Source organism: Rhinoderma darwinii, chromosome 5 (assembly GCF_050947455.1).
Source record: "Rhinoderma darwinii isolate aRhiDar2 chromosome 5, aRhiDar2.hap1, whole genome shotgun sequence".
Classification (NCBI taxonomy): domain Eukaryota; kingdom Metazoa; phylum Chordata; class Amphibia; order Anura; family Rhinodermatidae; genus Rhinoderma; species Rhinoderma darwinii.
In genome coordinates, this window is record NC_134691.1 from 223,296,559 (window position 1) to 223,319,634 (window position 23,076).

A 23,076-nucleotide genomic window follows, 5' to 3' on the forward strand; every position below is an offset into this window, starting at 1 on the left:
GAGGAGGAGGTTTGGGATTATGGCACTGTCTACAGGGAGGCTGTATGGCAAAATCTACAGGGGGTACTATACTGTGTGGGGTCCACTGAGCGGACATTATACTGTGTAGGGGTACTACAGGGGACATAATATTGTGGCCACACATAGAGGTCAAAATACTGTGTCCTTGAAGGGGTTGTAATATATTATATTATTAAATATTATTATTATGCTGTATGTAGGCATTAAAGGGGCATTATACTTTTTTCATGGGAAATTTGTTTTAATGATGGGAGTGGGGCGCCGAAAGATCATTTCGCACGGGGCAACATCTATCCTAAGGCCGGCCCTGGTCAGAGCCTTCTGGTTTCGACACCTAGCTCTGTGTAGCTTCCAGAACCCAGAAACAGCTGATCAGTGCGGAGTCCGGATGTCGGACCCAAGGCAATCATAAACTGACGACCTATCCTATGGATAGGTCATCAATATGGAAAACAGCCTCCAACGTGGACAATCCATTTAAAGCTACAGCGCTTGCTTCTAGGGAACCCCAGTGTTCCAGAATCCTGTAGTAATAATGCTGTAAGTCAAGAGAATACATAAAACACATCTAAACTTTGTGTAAACAAATGTATACGAAATACACATTATCATGTATAAAACTTGGAAAGCCATGTACAATTTCACATTATATTCTTCTATTTCCATGGTATAAGATTACCATTTTGTTTTTGCTGAATGTGTAAACCCTCCCCTGGACCTGTGATGATTTTTGAACTAAAATCTTCTAATATTTAGCTAATAAAATCCATGCTTTTTAGCCACCTGCTTGCCCATTCTTGTGCAGTAGTAAGAAGGTAGCAGCAGTAGCAGCACATGCCTATACAAGCTATCCTAAGCTGTCTGCAAGCGAGCTCCTCCTTCTCATGTCTCATGTGTAAGCAGCCCAGGCTTTCTGCTTCAGCTCACTTCTATCCTGATCACCAGGGCTGACAGCCACACTTCCATGTCCCATACCTCCAGGCTTTTTTACTATAAAGGGAGAACACAATTTATCCACACGCTGCACAGCCCTGCAAAAGCAATTCTAGTGAAAACACAACTTGCCTGGAAGAAGAGACATACAGACTGGATTATTATAAGGAAATCTGTAGGATGATAAACCAAGCATTTACATTCAACTAAACATGAGGACATGTACACACAGGAAAACAAATAGTAGCAGCCAGTGGTCAATGGGACAGTACTTCATTCTCATTAATTAAAGGTGACAGTTAATAGCCGTACATCCTAGAGGGAATGATTCCTCCAAGCAACACCATGGGAGACAGCGTAGAAAAGGACGATGAACTTGGAAACACTGAACAGCCTCAGTCTCCGGCTTCTACCAGTAGCCAAGAATCAAAGGTATTTCCCTTTCTCCTTAGACTTGGAACTATAGTAGTAACCCTACAGGTTGCTACTCTTAGAACAGCCTATGGGAAGGGTGACAGCTAGAGTGTAAAATGTTGTATAGACCCAATGTCTGTGACATGTTTTCATTTCCAATGACAACTATTTTCTTTAGAATTGCCTTTATAATGCTACACACATAAAGCCTCTAGTTATTTCATTCATTGAATGCATTGCCGGGTGATAATGTACTATTTACAGGAGCTCTAAAATATGTGAAGCAATTTTTTTGTGGCAACTTGACTATTATTTTGCTGTATTGCTTTATCAGCAATTCCCTAATATTATATTAATGTTGGACTCAATCCTTTTATAATTAGGAGCAATTCTAATAATAAGCTAGCAAGGCTGTGGGAAATACCATTTCAGATGGTGTCCGCAGAATTCAGGTGCCATTTATGATAGCCTGTATTTAGTAAATGGATTTCACACAGGCACTCATAAATGGTGCCAATATTCTGCTCCTGATGCATGCAAAGAATAAGAACCCTGCAGATTACTATGGAAGTCAATTCAGCTTGTAAAGGGTGCATTTTCGATAATAATATTATAAGGGTATGTTCACATGTGGAAGACTTATTGCAGAAATTTCAGCGACTGTTCCATAAATCAGAATGAGGTTGATGCTACAGAAAAAAAGTATGGATTATGTTTTGTCTGAATTTTCTGTAACTATTCAACTTCTCTAACATATTCCAATAGAGAATAACCGAAAATGCATGTCACAAATGTAGTTAAAATAGCAATACACATAGACATATATATGTATTTAACATTAGCTAAATAAAAATATAAAATATTTGTAAGGTAAATCTAGTGCCATTCAATAAAACATGTGAGATTAATGTTCTTGAAAAGCATACCTTCCCTATTTTGGAGATACAATTCGGAACTTCAGGTTATCCTGTCACACTGAACAAAGCTTTGAAATAAAGTGCGTACAGCGGGCATACGCAATGCAAGGTGAAGAGATGGCATGGAATGTTCTGTATGCCAATGATGTCTACAACTTAGATCAGCTTCTCTGCACAGTGATGAAGTACTTTTATCCCAGGAACCTTGACCTGCTGTATAGTCTTGATGCTGTGTGTTCATTCTTACTAGTCAGGTGCAAATGTTCATGTTTATGCTGCTTAAACAGTACATTAACAGTTCTTGGTACTAATGGGGCAGTGGAAACATTTTGGAACAATACCAAGTTCTGCAGTGCATGTATAAACATTGCCTACTTTTTCAATAACTGTTTCAAATAATGATGTGCTCATGGAAGGACTAAAATGAGGACCTGCGGAAAGTGTAAGCATAAAGAAAACTGTAAAATAAAACTCATAAAGTGATAAAAGACCTATTAAGTTTCTTTAGCACTTGCCTTCAATTTCATGCCAAAGCACCTGCCATATACACACATCAGTCCACCCAGATCAATATCTGTACTATGAAATGCTGTATGACATATGTATAGAACAGTTAAAAAAAAAAAAACGTCTGGGAATATTGGGTTAATGAGCAGGTACTGGTGTAACTTGTCTGTAATAAATATACTTTGTAACGCAACAACATATTCTGAAACATAATATGACACAGAGGGGAAAAATTGTGGGTGCAAACTTTTAAAGGGTTGTATAACGTAACATAAATCTGATGTCTATTGACGTGTATTACTTGCATTTTCTAACATTACCTATGTTTTAGGGTCCTGAAACTGATGTCCAAGATAACAGCTGCAGCGGATGGTGGTTGTTTATTTACATACTGCTCATCTATATATGTGGCTCTATGGACATGAAATGGACAATGTATATACCTTATGTCGTCTATAGAGCCACTTGTACATATTTTGACTGTCCAGTCATTTGTAATGATGACTGGCAGGTATACAAATAGAATTCCCCTAGTTGTGGTTCCTACGATCAGTTGTCTGGGCCTGAATCTTATTTTATATTAAACTATAGAACCTCTTTAAGGGTATGAACACATTGATACTTTCCGTCAACATAAAAATTCACTGATGCATTGTTTAGATTTATTTTCATGCCTCAATGTACATAAATATTTAGATGGATTTAGTTTATGTCTGACATATCAAATAATTCAGTATGTGATTTATCACTTTACATCTCATGGAAACCACACTAAATTTAATAAATTAATCCTGAAATATAGATTTATATTAATGTGTTTTCTTAGCTTTCAAGGAATAGTGCACAGACATTACCACAACCACACCCACATATATATACACTACCATTCAAAAGTTTGGGGTCACCCAAACAATTTTGTGTTTTCCATGAAAACTCACACTTAGGCCTCATTTACACGAACGTGATATACGTCCGTGAGACTCGCGTGCTTTTCACGCGGGTCGCACGGACCTATACAAGTCTATGGGGGCATGCAGACAGTCCGTGAGTTTTGCTCAGCGTGAGTGCGCTGAAAAAAACTCACGACATGTTCTAAAAATCTGCGTTTTTCGCACATCACGCACCCATTGAAGTCAATGGGTGCGTGAAAACCACGAAGGTCGCACGGAAGCACTTCCGTGCGAACTGCGTGATTCGCGCAAGAGCTGTCAAACTGAATGTAAACAGAAAAGCACCACGTGCTTTTCTGTTTACAAACATTCGAACGGAGTGTCTTAGAGATGACCGAACCGAACTTCACCGGGTTCGGCCAAACTCGTTTTGACCGAAAACGGCAGGAGACAGTCACTGTCCAGGGTGCTGAAAGAGTTAAACTGTTTCAGCACCCTAGACAGTGATTTCCGATCACAATATACATGAACGTGTAAAAAAAAAAAAAGTTCTGACTTACCGATAACTCCCGGCTTCTTCCTCCATTCTGACCTGCCGGGATGACAATTCAGTCCAAGTGACAGCTGCAGCCAATCACAAGCCAAGCACAGGCTGCAGCGGTCACATGGACTGCCGCGTCATCCAGGGAGGTGGGGCCAGATGTCAAGAGAGGCGCGTCACCAAGGACGCGTCACCAAGGCAACGGCCGGGAAGTTCTCGGTAAGTACGAACCTCTTTTTTGTTTTAAACAGGTTACTCGATATGGTGATCGGAATTCACTGTCGAGGGTGCTGAAAGAGTTACTGCCGAACAGATAACTCTTTCAGCACCATGGACAGTGACTGACGTTGACTAGCCTCATCTCTATGATGGCGGCTGCGCGAAAATCACGCAGCCGCGCATCATACACCGATGACACACGGAGCTGTCAAGTGCCTTTTGCGCATGCAAAACGCTGCGTTTTTTTGCCTGCGCAAAACGCACACGCTTGTGTAAATGAGGCCTAATATTTATCAAATGAGTTGCAAAATGACTAGAAAATATAGTCAAGACATTGACAAGGTTAGAAATAATGATTTTTATTTGAAATAATAATTTTCTCCTTCAAACTTTGCTTTCGTCAAAGAATGCTCCATTTGCAGCAATTACAGCATTGCAGACCTTTGGCACTCTAGCTGTTAATTTGCTGAGGTAATCGGGAGAAATTTCACCCCATGCTTGCAGAAGGCCCTCCCACAAGTTGGATTGGCTTGATGGGCACTTCTTGCGTACCATACGGTCAAGCTGCTCCCACAACAGCTCTATGGGGTTGAGATCTGGTGACTGCGCTGGCCACTCCATTACAGATAGAATACCAGCTGCCTGCTTCTTCCCTAAATAGTTCTTGCATAATTTGGAGGTGTGCTTTGGGTCATTGTCCTGTTGTAGGATGAAATTGGCTCCAATCAAGCGCTGTCCACAGGGTATGGCATGGCATTGCAAAATGGAGTGATAGCCTTCCTTATTCTAAATCCCTTTTACCTTGTACAAATCTCCCACTTTACCAGCACCAAAGCAACCCCAGACCATCACATTACCTCCACCATGCTTGACAGGTGGCGTCAGGTGCTCTTCCAGCATCTTTTCAGTTGTTCTGCGTCTCACAAATGTTCTTCTGTGTGATCCAAACACCTCAAACTTCGATTCGTCTGTCCATAACACTTTTTTCCAATCTTCCTCTGTCCAATGTCTGTGTGCTTTTGCCCATATTAATCTTTTTCTTTTATTAGCCAGTCTCAGATATGGCTTTTTCTTTGCCACTCTGCCCTGAAGGCCAGCATCCCGGAGTCGCCTCTTCACTGTAGACATTGACACTGGCGTTTTGCGGGGTACTATTTAATGAAGCTGCCAGTTGAGGACCTGTGAGGCGTCTATTTCTCAAACTAGAGACTCTAATGTACTTGTCTTGTTGCTCAGTTGTGCAGCGGGGCCTCCCACTTCTCTTTCTACTCTGGTTAGAGCCTGTGTGCTGTCCTCTGAAGGGAGTAGTACACACCGTTGTAGGAAATCTTCCGGTTCTTGGCAATTTCTTGCATGGAATAGCCTTCATTTCTAAGAACAAGAATAGACTGTCGAGTTTCACATGAAAGCTCTCTTGTGATGGTTGCTGGAAATGGGCCTCTATACCACTATGTAGATATTGCATTAAAAACCAGACGTTTGCAGCTAGAATAGTCATTTAGCACATTAACAATGTATAGAGTGTATTTCTGATTAATTTAATGTTATCTTCATTGAAAAAAGCTGTGCATTTCTTTCAAAAATAAGGACATTTCTAACTGACCCTAAATTTTTGAACAGTGGTATATATATATGTATATATATATATATATATATATATATATATATATATATTATAAACTGTATATATGTATATATTATATATATTATATATATGTCTCTCAAAAGACAGGCCTCTGGAAATTATGGACGGCTGCCAGGCATGCAGGTATAACAAGAACGTTGTACAGTTTCAGAAATTAAATTTATTTTGTAGCAGCGTCCCAAGAAAATTAAATGCTAACTGAGTGTCCAGATGGTAGAACCACACAGCGATCAGCTGTAATTTGTGGAGGAACTTGTTGATAGCAAGTCTTCAATTCCCTTGCAGCGCCACCACAGGAGAAATAAACACAGTCCCTGTTTAACCCCTTAATGACCGGGCCATTTTGCACGTTAATGACCAAGGATTATTTTTTGTTTTTCCACGGTCGCATTCCAAGAGTCGTAACTCTTTTTTTATTCCGTCGACATAGCCGTATAAGGGCTTGTTTTTTCCGGGACGAGTTGTATTTTGTAATTGCACCATTTTTAGATGCTTATAACATATTGATTAACTTTTATTAACTTTATTTTAGGAGAGAATTGAAAATAAGCAGCTATTCCAGCATTAATTTTCACGTTATAAATTTACGCCGTTTACTATGCAGCGTAAATAACATGTTAACTTTATTCTACGGGTCGGCACGATTACGGGGATACCAAATGTGTAAAGGTTTTATATGTTTTCCTACGTTTGCACAATAAAAACCCTTTTAGAAAAAAATTACTTGTTTTTGCATCGCCGCGTTCCAAGAGCCGTAATTTTTTTATTTTTCCGTCGATGTGGCCGTACGTGGGATTGATTTTTGTGGGACAATGTGTAGTTTTCATTAGTACTATTTTGGGGTACATAGGACTTATAGATGAACTTTTATTTTATTTTTTATGGGGGGAATGGGAGAAAAGAGAGAATTTTGCCGTTGTTTTTTGCGTTTTCTTTGGACGCCGTTCATCCGGCGGTTTAATTAATGTGTTCATTTTATTGGTCAAGTTGTTACGATCGCGGGGATACCATATATGTGTATGTGTTATTTGTTTTGACCGTTTTATTAAATAAAACCACTTTTTGGGGCAAAAAAGTAGTTTTATTTGACTTTGACTGTAATTTTTATTTATTTTTTTTTCACAAACTTTATTTAACGGTTTTACTTTTTTTTTTTTAGTCCCACCAGGGGACTTCACTATGCGATGTGCCGATCGCATATATAATGCTTTGGTATACTTCGTATACCAAAGCATTATTGCCTGTCAGTGTAAAACTGACAGGCAATCTGTTAGGTCATGCCTCCTGCATCGCCTAACAGGCAGATGCTGAAGACAGACCTGGGGGTCTTTGTTAGACCCCCGGCTGTCATGGAAACCCGACGGCGACCCGCGATTTGTTTGCGGGGGCGCCGATCGGGAGACAGAGGGAGTTCCCCCCTCTGTCAAACACATTAAATGCCGCTGTCACTATTGACAGCGGCATTTAATGGGTTAAACTGCCGGAATCGGCGCGCGCTTCGATTCCGGCAGTTGCAGCAGGAGCCAGGCTGTGTATAACAGCCGTGCTCCTGCCGCTGATCGCGTGGGTAAACTGTCAGTACCCGCGCGATCACAGGACGGATATATCCGTCCTCCTGCGCGAACTAGCAGCTGCTGAGGACGGATATATCCGTCCTTCGGCGTTAAGGGGTTAAAGAGAACCTGTCACCTGCCAAAAAAACTGCAGCTGACATCTCGGTTAGATTGCAGGCGCCTCACAGATTCTGCCGCTTTTTAATAACGTCTTCTAGCACCCACCGTTCTTAAGATATCGGTGCCGTTAGTTAGTTGGGCGGGTAACACCTGTCACTTGATAAGTGGTAACCGCCCACTTGACAGTCAAAGGCCTCTTTTGCATACCGGACACCAGAACTAATGGCCCCGACATCTCAGGAACGGTAGGGGCTAGAAGAAAAAAATATATAAAGCATCAGAATCTGTGAGTCGCCTGCAATCTAACTGAGATGTCAACTGCAGTTTTTTGGTCAGGTGACAGGTTCTCTTTAAATCAATGAGTTATCTGTTTAATGCACAGATCGGCAGGTCCTCCAGAGTGAGAGATGCTCTTTGTAGATGGATTTCAAAATTGGTTTTCTAATCCAGACATCTCCTCTTAGCTATTACTCATGGGCCGATAATTCTAGTTCTAGGTGGAATATAAACCTGTTTGTAATTGTAAAGATTTGTTAAGTTGTAATTAAAGGGGTTATCCGTGACTTTTCAAATTTATTCCTATGGCAGGTAATGATATAAAATAATAAACTATCCGATACTCTTCCCTGAAATGCTCCACCACTCCAGCACAGCAGCTCTGGTCTGCATTGCTCCGGTACCGAAAGCTCCTGTAGCAGTCACATGCTGTTCATCGGTCACCTGCCGCTGCAGCCAACACTGATCTCATCGATCACGTTCCATTCATGGCAGCATCACCAATGAGGCCAGGAGACCACCCAGGACCTTCCGGGACTGGAGCAACGGGGACCGGAACCACTGCGCTGGAGCGGGGATGGGGAATTTCCGGGATGAGTATCAGCTTAATATTTTATACCATTAATTTAGAAAATCCTGGATAACCCATTTAAAGAGTGCCGCATGTAATGGGCAGGGCTGCACAACCCTGGAGCACTTTAAATGTTTTCCCTAACCTCCTCCGTTATTTAGATATCGGTGCCGTTATATTTGGCACCCAATATTTAAATAACCCCCTGAACTGTCAATGGGGCATGTAATGGCAAGAGGGCGTGTTACTATGGCTGTGACACTGTCCAATCAGCTTAGGACAGTGCCACAGCAAGAGCTGGAGAGAAGAGAGCGTGTGCGCGCGCACACTCACTCTTCAGCACTCGGCAGACAAGAACAAAACTGATCTCTCGTGAGAGATCACACAGTCTTGTACTTGTCTGCCGAACTGGCAAGGGGGCGTGTAATGGCAAGGGAGCGTGTCACTGCTATGGACAGTGCAAGAGCTGGAGAGAGGAGAGAGTGTGCGCACGCAAGCACGCGCACACGTTCACTTACTCTTCAGCTCTCGGTAGACAAGGACAAGACTGTGATCTCTCCCGAAAGATCACGGTCTTGTCCTTGTCTGCCGAGAGCTGAAGAGTGAGAGGGAGCGTACATGCTCTCCTCTCTCCAGCTTTTGCACTGTCCGTAGCAGTGGCACGCCCCCTTGCCATTACACACCCCCTTACCAGTTTGGCAGACAAGTACTAAACTGTCTGATCTCCCGTGAGAGATCACAGTCTTGTCCTTGTCTGCCGAGAGCTGAAGAGTGAGTGAGAGCATACACGCTCTCCTCTCTCCAGCTCTTGCACTATCCGTAGCAGTGACACGCCCCCTTACCATTACACGCCTCCTTGCCAGTTCGGCAGACAAGTACAAGACTGTGTGATCTCTCGCGAGAGATCACAGTCTTGTCCTTGTCTGCCGAGAGCTGAAGAATGAGAGCGTGCACGCGCACACGCTCTCCTTTCTCCAGTTCTCGGTGTGGCACTGTCTGTAGCTGATTGGACAGTGTCACAGCCATGGTAACACATCCCCTTGCCATTACACGCCCCATTGACAGTTCATGGGGTTATTTAAATATCGGGTGCCAAATCTAACAGCACCGATATATAAATAACGGAGGAGGGTAGGGCAAAAAATTTAAAGTGCCCATGGGTTTGTGAAGCCCTGCCCATTACATGCCCCACATGTATGGCATGTATCGCAGCAAGTATAAAACAATGAACTTTTTTATAAAATGATGCTTAACAAAGACAAAGTTTCTTGCAGAGTATTGCATGTACAGTAGTATGCCTGAAGGTTAGTGGAGAAAGCATCACTGGCACAGTGCTGCTACTTAATCGAGCTGGGAGGATGAGGGTTAGAGTTTGATTTAGATGAGTTGTGATTAACTGATGGGTAGAAAAGCTTTTTAAAGTGCTATAAATAGAGCGGAGCATTTTCTTTCATGCTTTGTTCTTATGGGCTAATAGCTTTACAAAGAAGAAGCCAGGTAGCTTAAACCATCTGCAATTCCCAATATTGCTTCTTTTTAATATCACTTTGCCTACAGCAATATCCTCTAGAAGAGTAGTATATAGTAACCTTCACAGCCTTTCAGAAAAGGACAAGAATATATTGTATTCCTTTTCTGAACCTCAGTACATTGTATATACTTTGTATATAAGTATATCTGTGTCACCACTCAGTATCATCTATTGACCAGCTGGAAATTAGATTTGTAATTAAAATAAGGGTAGGGATGATTTAGTTATGTGACTCATAGCTCTACTAATACTTCTAATTGAATTGTTCCACTCAGCAGGTCACAGCAGAATAATTCCTGGTCCACGGTCCATTTTATTTGTCATGTACACTGAATGATTCCCCTTAGATCTATAATAGTTGCTGAAAAAAGACATTGTGAACGGCTAATCTCCTGTGTTTCGGTCTAGTAGACCAAATTAATATTCTGATGGTTATTGATAAAATTGTATTAGCGTGTGCTCGGGCACAGATACAATGCAGCTTGTATAGGCAGACCGCAGGCTTATTATTTGCTGGTATCGAGCTGTGTCCTCCATACAAAGTGTCGCTTGGGTGTAGTTATTTATTAAAGGTTTGCATCAGAGAGAATTGCAGGGACATTCTCAGGCGCCAGTGAATCCTTAGCAGTAAGATGGAACAATCTTATCGCATGTGAGATAAAGAATTAGGTTGTACCATGCTGTTAATGGTGACATTAAAGAGGTTGTATGAGATTAGAAACGGCACCACTCTTGTCCATGAGCTGTGACTGGTTTTCCAGTGATTGAGCTTGAGCTAAAACATAGCCCATGGATAAGAGTAGCTCTAGTTCTGGGGGAAAAGAGTAGCGCTAGTTCTGGGGCCTTTTAAACCAGTATAAGGGCCCATGTACATGGCTATATTATCACTCCATATAAGCTCCAAATTTTATTGAGCCACATTACGGCACCCATAGAAGTCCATTTCTCTGATTTCATATGGAGACATACCAAATTATTTTCTGTCAGATTCTGTTGATTTGGCTACCATGTGTTGACGCAACAACTGAGCCAAAATAAATTAGATTGAAATTTGTAATGGGTATGTCAACTGATACCCGCCCTCCAGTGATTTTATCCAGTTAACCAATCAGAGGCAATGTGACAATATTTCAAATTCAGCCAATTACAGACATACGATACATTTCATATGCATTATTATAATTCTTCACATATCAGGGTTGCAGGTGGATTATCTCTCTTGGAAAGAATATATTAGATCGTTCTTTTAAGATGGGGGAGACATACTCACATACATATGTGGATGTGTCTCCCTCTCCCATCTCACTCCCTCCCTGTTCCTTCTTTCCAAGCCTCGTATGGGAACCAAGGTCAAAGATAAACATACAAACTTGTCTTGAAGGAGCAATGACTTTCTTATTCACTACAAAAGAAGCTAGATGAAGACTCCAGACAAGATGGCCGCTGCACAAAATGAAATCATTTAAACATTATTTTAATCATTTTCATACCAAGTGTTATTATGGAGGTATGGACTCAGTGCACACAACCCTGTCGTGTGCTTGATGTCTAAGGCTAGGGCTCCACTAAGAGGGAGTTCACACAGAGTTTTTTTGACACGTTTTTTGATGCAGAAACCGCGCCGCAAAAGGCGCCAAAAAACGGCCCGAAAATGCCTCCCATTCATTTCAATTGGAGGCAGAGGCGTTTTTTCCCCCTAGCGGAAAAAACGGCTCGCGGGAAAAAGAAGGGACATGCCCTATATTCAGGCGTTTACGCCTCTGACCTCCCATTGACATCAAGAAAGCGCATTTTGCGGCGTTTGTATGCCCGTGGCGCTCAATGGCCGAAAAACGCCGCGAAAATCGGCCTGCAGGCAGAGGAAAATCTCCCTCAAAATTCCAAATGGAATTTTGATGCAGATTTTCCTCCTGCAAAAAACTCAGTGTGAACCCAGCCTAAGGCTGGGTTCACACGTGGCGGAATTTCACTTAAATTCCGCTGCGGACACTCCGCAGCGTTAATCCGCAGCGGAGCCGTTTGTCCATTGACTTCCACTTTAATTTAGCAGTGTTCGTTTAGACGATGCGTAAAATTCCGCTGCGGAGCATAGGCTGCGGAGCGGAATTTGGTGTCCGCAGCATGCTCTGTCTGTTGTGGAGCAGTGGCGGACTCATGGCGGAATTTCTCCATTGACTTCAATGGAGATTCTAATTTCCGCAATGAAGTCCGCAGCTGTCATGCACATGTTATGTGTGCTGCGGATGCGTCTTGCTTTTTTAACTTGACATTTCTTCATTCTGGCTGGACCTATGTATTTCTAGGTCTACAGCCAGACTGAGGAAGTCAATGGGGCTCCCGTAATGACGGGAGCGTTGCTAGGAGACGTCTGTAAATAGTCACTGTCCAGGGTGCTGAAAGAGTTAAGCGATCGGCAGTAACTGTTTCTGCACCCGGGACAGTGACTACCGATCACAATATAGAGCAACCTGTCAAAAAAATAGAAGTTCATACTTACCGAGAACTCCCTGCTTCTGTCTCCAGTCCGGCCTCCCAGGATGACGTTTCAGTCTAAGTGACGGCTGCAGCCAATCACAGGCCAAGCACAGGCTGCAGCGGTCACATGGACTGGCGCGTCATCCAGGGAGGTCGGGCTGGATGCCGAAAGAGGGACGCGTCACCAAGACAACGGCCGGTAAGTATGAAATTCGTTTACTTTCACTAGGGAAAGTGCTGTCCCTTCTCTCTATCCTGCACTGATAGGGAGAAGGGAAGCACTTTTCCCGCAGTCCGCAGCAGCTAGTCCGCATCAATTTTCTGCACATTTTGTGCAGATCCGCAGCAGAATCTGCAACGCAGATTCTGTGCGGCATTGATGCGGACAGTTGCGGAGGAAATCCGCCACGTGTGGTCATGCCCTAAGACATTTTGTAGCGCTAAAGATTAATTTTAACTATCGAGTGTCAGCTGCAGTACACAAGATTGCATGCAACTCAATATATTGCATTGAATTACAGATGTAGCTCGATAATTAAAATCAATCAGTAGCGTTACAAAAAGTCTCCATGTAGCCCTGGCCTAAAGGTATGTTCACACACCACAGATTTGCTTATGGCAAATGCGAGGTGTATTTACAAGAGGATCCAGCGGCAGAATTCCGAGGCTGACATTTGTTTTTATTTTTTTGCTGCGCTTGTGCAGTTGATGTGCCATTAATTCGCATGAGGACTATTCAATCGGCATGGGGCTAATCTGTGGTTTTTCTGTGCAGAATCTATGAAAAGTATAAAAATGCTTATATATACACAGATATTTTTCGGAAGCATTTGAACAGGGTTACAAGAACCCGATTCACATGCATTGGACATGGAATGTTAGCGGATTTCATGAGGATGAATGCTAGAATGTTTGAGCGGGGCCTAGGGCTTCTAAATAATTTTTGGATCCAGTCCACAATCCAAAGACGTAGCACAGGCTCTGTCCACAATGGGGTTCTCATTTCCATTTATTTATTCATGCCCTTTGTCATCAGTATTATCGAATCCCTCAATTTATCTGTTTTGTTTTTTTCCGGTAAAAAGGCTTGCTGTTTTTTTTTATCTAACAGTTTTTTTGGACTGTTGTAAGAAGATGCATTTCTTATCCTATTTTTTTGTTTTTTGTTTTTTACTACAGTAATTGCAACAAATTTCTTTTATGTTGCATTGAATTTATGCTGCGTTCAGACTAGCACTTGACTTACCATTTTTAAATATTTGCAGGTATGTTCCTGTCGCCATTCTAGGCATAACAGAGGAATGACTTATGCATGGCTGTTATGTTGTCAATATGAGAACAAATCTTAGTGACAATCGGGCCGCGGGCATCTTTATGTTTGTTCTTTCTGAGAGAGCAATTAAAATGCAAATAAGGTGTATCCATTTAACCTTTGATTTAATGGCTCAAGAGGCACTGAGATGATAAAAATTCTGAAATGTCTGTCTATCTGTGTTGAGGACTCAGGATCCTTTGTTGAATCTACTGTAGTTTTTAAATATAAGAAATTATTTCTACATGTAAACATCATAATTTTGTAAGAATTTAACCCATTTGCCCTCTACAGGGCCGGCCTTAGGGTAGATGGCGCCCCGTGCGAAATTATCTTTCGGCGCCCCACACCATTATAAAAAATGCCCCATAAAAAAAGCATAATTCCTCCCCACAGTATAATGCCCTATATAGTGCCCCCACACAATGTAATGCCCCTTTAGTGCCCCACACACTATACTGTCCATATATGAACAGTGACATCGGGCAACTAACTCCTGAAGCGGAATCCCTGTCCTCAGCATTGCAGATGCTGTGACTGGGGATTCCATCCACTCCAGGAGAAGCCGCTAACGTCTCTGTCCATTTAGTCGGGGGGGGGGGGGTGCTATCTACAGGGGTTCTGCAAAAAAATATCTCCTCCTCACATCCACTTTGCGCTATGAGGAGGAGGAGAGAAAGAACGTCCGTGGCAGTTGTCCAGAGGAGTGTCGCGGCACCCCTGGAGGGTTCTCATGGGAACCTCATGTTGGGAACCACCAGACTAGTAGATCGCAGAACAGGGAGATACCTCCCTCCCTGCTCCGCTATAGTATCTGCGTCTTTAGCAGGGCCGTATTTACAACTCACGCTGTCCTAGGCACTAAGCCTGAATATACCCCCATTAAAGGCCTATTTAGTTTAGCCAATTATCATCATGATTCGCCAGTTTCTGACCAATTATAATGATATTTGGTCAGTGTTAACAAAGGAGAAGATCAATGATAAAAACTTTGCTTATCGTTAATCTCTAATGAGAAAAAAAAAAGGTAATACACCCGGCCGTAGTCATAGCGATGCGTATTCTGTCAATCAAAGGCGCAGCGGTCACATGGACTACAGCGTCATCGCAGGAGGCCGGGCTACGCTCAGAGAGAGAGAGAGAGAGGGACTACGGCTGGGAGTATTAGATTTTTTTAAAATTTATTTCTGCAGTCTTTCCGTCAAAAAAACTGCACCAAAATTTGGTGCCGTTTTTCAGGTGAAATTCCCTGCGGTTTTCAGGACGTATACACTGTGTAGTTTTACGTATCCACCCTGTGTGTTCCTACCCTTATAATCAAGTTGCTCTCCCCCACAAATATTATCTCTAAGGGCTTATTCAGACGAACGGGATATAGACGGAATATAGACTATATTAGTCTATGGGGCCTGCAGACATGTGCGTGATTTTTATGCAGCGTTGGTCCACTCCAAATGGAGTGTCATAATGATGGCGGCTGCGCAAAAACCACGCAGCCGCGCATCATATGCTGATGACACACAGAGCTGTTAAGTGCCTTTTGCGCAGGCAAAACGCCGCATTTTTGCGTGCGCAAAAGGCACACGCTCGTGTGAATCCAGCCTAAGGGTAAGGCCACACGGAGCGGCCCTGACACGGTCGCAACGCAGCTAACAACCACGCCGGCACCATGTTCAGTGCGGCTGTCAAACAGCCTGTTAGTGGGCGCACGTATTCCAGTTACATGCGCCTCCGCACTGCCGCTCCATTCATTCTCTATGGGAGCGCCGGAGATAGCCGAGTGCAGTGTTCTGCTTTTTCCGGCGCTCCCATAGAGAATGGATAGGAGGTAAGTTGTTGTAATTTGCAAAATCGTGCGGCCATAAAGGGTGTATTAATTCATGGCCATGAATTAATACACCCTTTATGGGCACACGATTTTGCAAATTACAACAACTTACCCCCTATTTATTCTCTATGGGAGCGCCAGAAAAAGCAGAACACTGCAATCGGCTATCTCCGGCGCTCCCATAGAGAATGAATGGAGCGGCAGTGCGCATGCGAATGCAACCGGAATACCCCTTAACGAGGTATCTGACAGCCGCTCCTACATAGTGCCAGAGCGATTGTTGGCCGCGTTGCGACAGTGTGAGGGCCACTCCGCGTGGCCGTACCCTAAAGAATCCTTTCTCCCCATACATAACGCTAAGTTCCCCTTCCCCATGATTCATAATAAGCTCCTACACCACAAAATAAACTATACAGAAGTCCCCCGCCCACAAAATACATTTATAAAGAATCCCCCCACACTCCTATAGCATTTAGGGCAATGTCCCCTCACCTTCAAAATCGATCTGTAAAAAATACACACACACACACACAAAGTACCTATAACCTAGTCTCCCCTCCCCCACAAAATCGATCTTTGCAAAAAAAAAAACAAAAAAAAAACATCCTGTTACCCATCATTAAAAGCCCCCTCTTTCCTCCTCCCTCACACAGCACATAAATAGACATAGATTAATCTAAAGCTGCTGCTCTTCTTACCTGACACCGGAGCTCCATGGAGGAGTCTTCACTGGGGCAGCAACACAGCAGGAAGGAGCTGCGTGAGGTGCTGAGTGTGTGTGTGACACTGCAGTACAGGCTGTGCTGATTGGTGGAACAGACAGAGGCAGCTGCTGCTCCTCCAATCAGCACTCACTTCACACAGCAGTGCAGAGGAAGGAACATTTCTCCTCTCTTCGGCTCGTACCCACTGGCGCCCCCCTTACAGCATGGCGGCTGGCGCCCTGTGCGACCGCACGTGTCGCACATAGCTAAGGCCGGCCATGGCGCTCTATAAGCTTGATGTTTTGGACTGTTTTCAGTAGTGAGTTTTTGGAAGTACCTACATTTTCTTCTTTGTGTATGGTATTATATACAAAAAAAATCCATACTATTAAAATGATCTGCTTTAAATAATCCCTTTTTGTTAGAAACAAATGATAAGCTGATCACAGGATGTCCTGCCATTTAGACCCCGAATTATCAGCTGGAATTTATGGGGAACCTGGTAGCAAAAGTTCAATATTCCTACAGCGCTGCCAGAGGGGTAATGGAGCATTACACAGTAATGCACATACTGGGTCCTCCAGGGCGAAAGTTGCTCCATGCAGCTTTTCTCTGTTCTGGCTAATAGATAGTCCCGAACGGGGACTTTCGGCTGCCTTCACATTTAAACTTTCATCAGCTAGGAGCATTCCTAGAGTTACACTTTAACCACACTATCACTGATTCCATCATCTATCCTTTATTACATTTCTAAATTATTAACTTTATTATTATATGCAGCTGGTGTTATGGTACCATGCATTTTCAACAGTATTTCTGCGAGCTCAACAGATGCCAGTCCTTCAGCAGTCCCAGTGTTAGAAGGTTTATAAAACAATGATACCGGTGTATTGACTGTAGGTTTTTATGTGTGGAAGGAATTGCTCAACTGATGCATTACGTTCCATTGATTTCAGTGTTAAAAAATAAATAAAATTGAGCACAAATCTTGTTTCTTGCAGTGACGTTTACTTTTTGCCTAAATTTATTCCCCATTGAAGTAAATGGATTGGAAAATATTGGATAGATTGGACAAAATTGATGCAAAAATATATATACAGTCTAAAACAACACTACTGGGAATGCACCCTATGTGTCTAAACCTGCTATTTGAACTGCTATGTACTAATACTGTATTTCTATGGGATGTAGTCACACCTTTCTGGCTCTTTTAAATGTTACACATTATAATTTCACATTGAAGGTATTTATTTATCCCACTTAGTTGCCCAACTATGGGTGACGCAACGCTTATGTCCCTTTATCTTACAATCTTTTAGGCTTTGAAACTGATGACGCTCAATCTGTATTTTTAGAGCAAAGAAATTTGATAGAAGGTAGACGGACCTCAGCTTTTCTTTTTCAGGGATATTTATAGCTTGTGTACTCACTTCCTTTTGCATCACAAATGTATTTTCCTCTTTTGTGTGCTGCACATCAAGGGGCTATGTCATCTATTAAGTGGATGCATCAGAGAATAATGATTTCCTATTACGCTTTATCAAGTCCGGTAGCTCTACACAGTTCTATTAAATTGACAGTGACAGTACAGTAGAATTTCCATAGAACAATCTACACCTGAAAGACAGAGAAATCCTCTTCCTTTGATGTTTTCTGGGATTGCCATGGTAACTCTTATGATGTCACAGGGAGAGAATCCACAATGTAAGTGGATAAGCAGAAGAACAGATGGATTCCATGGGATACCGCCTATGTACTGATACAAAGCATAAGTAATCTGAAGAAACAGTTGCAGGCTTCCAGCCATATATTGGGACAGATTGGGTTAAGATATGCTTTGTATTTTCTTTAAAAACAATTATTTCTATGAAAAAACAAACCACTTTATCTATCGAGACACAAAATTAACTATTGTATTCCTGATCTCCTAAATTTGATTGAAAATCTATTTTGGGATATTCTGGGGCATGTAAAGTATATATGCTAAACCGTAATGCACAGAATAACTACTTTTACAGTTGTGACAACAGTGATATCTATCTATCTATCTATCTATCTATCTATCTATCTATCTATCTATCTATCTATCTATCTATCTATCTATCTCATATCTATCTATCTCATATCTATCTATCTCATATCTATCTATCTATCTCATATCTATCTATCTCATATCTATCTATCTATCTATCTATCTATCTATCTATCTATCTATCTATCTATCTATCTATCTATCTATCTATCTATCTATCTATCTATCTATCATCTATCTATCATCTATCTATCATCTATCTATCTATCTATCTATCTATCTATCTATCTATCTATCTATCTATCTATCTATCTATCTATCTATCTATCTATCTATCATCTATCTATTTCATATCTATCTATCTATCTATCTATCTATCTATCTATCTTTAATCTACTTCCATTGTCAATGGCATCTAATTATATTGTTATATAGAAATCATAGGAAAAATAGTATTTCAAATAAATGTATAGCATTATATATATTTCGGTCTATTGACAATGTTCTAAATCAGCTGCATAAGCTTATATTGTATAGGTTTTTTATATTCACACCAGCATTCAAATATTATTTGATATTTTAACATGTATGACTGGCATAACTGATGCAGCATGTATCACAGATATGCCTGTAATCCTCTGTACTGGACAATATCAATGGCAATAGAGTGCTCTGTTATAGTCCAGAATGCTAGTGGCAGCTTGTGGGAAATTTGCTATTGTCATCTATGGGGTGTTGAAAATATGACCCATATATCCTGGGTCGGCAACCTATTGATCAAGTAAATCGGGCCAGTGGCGTCGCCAGCACCGGGCATTTTTTTGTCCAGTTCCCCAAATCTATGGATTGCAAAAACCACAATCAACTGTGTCCTATGGCTCCCTGCCATGCCATTCCCCCTCATAGGCCACTACCCACTTTATGCCTGTAGTCTAAGGGGGGGGGGGCAGATCTACGATGCAGGTAGCACAGTTCTGTGTGGGCAACATTGGAGGCACAATTACTAATGGGGACACTACTGGGGAGCATTATTACTCCTAGGGAACGATGGGAGGCACTGTTACTAATGGGGGCACTTTGGGAAAACATCACTATTGTGGGCACTCTTGTAGAGAATTCTTATTATTGGGGGCACTATGGGGGTAAGAGTACTATAGTGATACCCTGACAAGGTTACTTTTGGGGGCCCTACTACTATGGGGCGTACCATGGCACAGTTACTTTTGGGGGCACTACATGGGAGCACTATTACTGTTGAGGGCATTCTGGTTGGCACTATTATTCTTTCGGGGGAATTGTGTAGGCATTATTACTATTCTGGGCACTCTGCTTCACACAGTTTTTTTGAAAGCACTGCATGGGCATTTTCTGAAAATAAGTTTTTCTTGCACTTAATAGCCATATAACTTTCAGGGGCACTATTAGCTTTGCACAATTTAATTTGCAGGACATTATGTCTGTGGCACTATTACTGCCAGGGACACTTTTTTCTGGCAACAATTACTTTTGAGTGACTATGTGTGGCACTAATTACTTAAAGAGGCTCTGTCACCAGATTTTGCAACCCCTATCTGCTATTGCAGCAGATCGGCGCTGCAATGTAGATTACAGTAACGTTTTTATTTTTAAAAAACGAGCATTTTTTGCCAAGTTATGACCATTTTTGTAGTTATGCAAATGAGGCTTGCAAAAGTACAACTGGGCGTGTTGAAAAGTAAAAGTACAACTGGGCGTGTATTATGTGCGTACATTGGGGCGTGTTTACTACTTTTACTAGCTGGGCTTTCTGATGAGAAGTATCATCCACTTCTCTTCAGAACGCCCAGCTTCTGGCAGTGCAGATCTGTGACGTCACTCACAGGTCCTGCATCGTGTCGGCACCAGAGGCTACAGTTGATTCTGCAGCAGCATCAGCATTTGCAGGTAAGTAGCTACATAGACTTACCTGCAAACGCCGATGCTGCTGCAGAATCATCTGTAGCCTCTGGTGCCGATGTGTCCTCGCTCGTCTGACACGATGCAGGACCTGTGAGTGACGACACAGCGTGATCTCTGGAGAACACGGCTGTGTCTGCACTGCCAGAAGCTGGGCGTTCTGAAGAGAAGTGGATGATACTTCTATACACAACGCCCAGCTAGTAAAAGTAGTAAACACGCCCCGATGTACACACATAATACACGCCCAGTTGTACTTTTACTTTTCAACACGCCCAGTTGTACTTTTGCAAGCCTCATTTGCATAAATACGAAAATGGTCATAACTTGGCCAAAAATGCTCGTTTTTTAAAAATAAAAACGTTACTGTAATCTACATCGCAGCGCCTATCTGCTGCAATAGCAGATAGGGGTTGCAAAATCTGGTGACCGAGCCTCTTTAAAAGGACACTATGTGTGAGACTATTTACTGTAATTGGCACTATCTGTGTGGTACTAGTATTTTCAGGGGACCATTTATATGGCATTAATATTTATGCAGTACAGTATATATGTGTATTGGACAGCACAGTAGGCACATTATTAGGGGTTGCAGCAGAATAACATGTTAGGGAACCAGGGTGGGGTGGGTGTGTTGAGATGGTGGGGAGGATGATAGAAAAGTCAGGAACCTCAAAAGATTTTACATCAAACTCTGCAGAGACGAGTTGCGGCTAGAAAAAATACTCATGCCGATCTGGATCGAATACTCTGGTTACTTGGACACAGACTAATTTTTAACAGCACTGTACAACTGTTTGATGTAGTCTTCTTGTCTTCTTCTGATATGTAAAATTGCCGCATTTTGAGCGATTCATGTGGGGCGAATCCAAAAAGTTTCGGATTTGCAAAAATTTGATTTGTGTAGAATCGATTCACTCATCTTTAATGCCTAATGTTGAATTTCTGTGTCTTTGTGATATTGAAGATCTATATTTCATTAAGGGTTTAGATTATTTGAACTGTTCTTAAAATCTACTTTAATAATATTTATGTGTTGTGAAAACTGCAGAAAGTATACAACTATGAGTTGTTTATACAATATAATGTTACATGGAATTGTATGTACACCAGTTTATTCGCATTCCCTATTTTTAATTTTTTTATTCTACACTTTCACTTGCAGGGAATTAATGAACCAAATATCTTTGATTCATTGTTGCTTCTTTTTGGAGCTGCAGGTGCTAATCTATGTTTAGGTAGAAGGCCGAATGATGTCACAACATGAGCAAAGAAAGCCAGATATGTAAAATATAATATATTTATTCATAGTAAGCATTTCAATGTCACGTTTCATTTTTACGAATCAGTCTTTAAGTACCCTGCTGTGCTGTAGTTATTTCTCGCTCTTTTGCACGTCGGAGTAAGATTCCTAAGAAATACATACAGAACACAAAAAAATAGTAAAGCCAGTTTCAAGAAGCAATATTCAGCACCAATAGGGTTTGACTCACTATAAATTAGGATGAAATAAAAATATACAAATCTGCTGTTAAATTTGAGTTTTACAAACATTCTGGCAATCCATTTATACAGACATATAAGTTACCTTTTTAGCAATGACTTTTATATATTGCACTGATGAGTGCTATACACCAGTGATCCTGGAACTGCACAGCCTTCTGCTTCGAAGTACAATAGAAAATGCATAGCCCTACTGTTGTAAAAAATACAAGCTTCTTCCACCATTCATGACTAATATATTACGCTTATCCTCCTGTATCCAATGCATGATACATATATTCTGTAGTGTCTGGGAGCATTTTGTAGCCATTTTAAGGTATTTACCAGAAATGGTTGTATATCTCTTCAGTGTATATGTGTTTTGCAGTGGTTGCAATTTCTCTATAGTCAATAATTTAGTATTTAATTATTAATTACATGCAGGAGGTATGTTTAATGAAAACACAAAGTTGGATTTATTACTACGAAATAAAGAAATCAAAATGTCAGCATCTAGACTCCTTTTTTTTTACTTAAATGAAATGTTCAAAAATACAACACATACAGATGTAGCCGTCTTGACCTTGACTTTTAACACATTAAAGAGACTCTGTCACCACATTATAAGTGCCCTATCTCCTACATAAGGAGATCGGCGTTATAATGTAGGTGACAGTAATGCTTTTTATTTAAAAAAACGATCTTTTTTCACAACGTTAGGAGCGATTTAAGTTTATGCTAATGAGCCTTCTTAATGCCCAAGTGGGCGTACTTTTATTTTCGACCAAGTGGGCGTTGTACAGAGGAGTGCATGACGCTGACCAATCGGCATCATGCACTCCTCTCCATTCATTTACACTGCACTAGCGATATAGATATATCACTATGTGCAGCCTCATACACAAGCCCTAACATTACTACAGTGTCCTGATAATGAATACACATGACCATCTAGCCTGGACGTCATGTGTACTCAGAATCCTGACACTTCTGACTCTTTTTTTGTGAGATTCCGGCAAGTGAAACCAAATCTCGCGAGATCACGGAGCTAAACGAGATTTGGTTTCACTTGCCGGAATCTCACAAAAAAAGATTCAGAAGTGTCAGGATTCTGAGTACACATGACGTCTATATCGCTAGTGCAGTGTAAATGAATGGAGAGGAGTGCAT

At 41.6% G+C, this 23,076-nt stretch overlaps 1 protein-coding gene across 2 annotated transcripts in view; it reads left to right on the forward strand.

Moving 5' to 3' along the window:
* Window positions 1–961: 961 nt before the first annotated feature.
* STAC (SH3 and cysteine rich domain) overlaps window positions 962–23,076 on the forward strand; it is a 330,747-nt gene continuing 308,632 nt past the window's right edge. For both annotated transcript variants that reach the window (XM_075826963.1, XM_075826964.1), the window contains exon 1: window positions 962–1,386. In XM_075826963.1, the coding sequence (XP_075683078.1) occupies window positions 1,279–1,386 (108 nt within the window). In that variant the 5' untranslated portion in view covers window positions 962–1,278. The remainder of the gene's footprint in view (window positions 1,387–23,076) is intronic.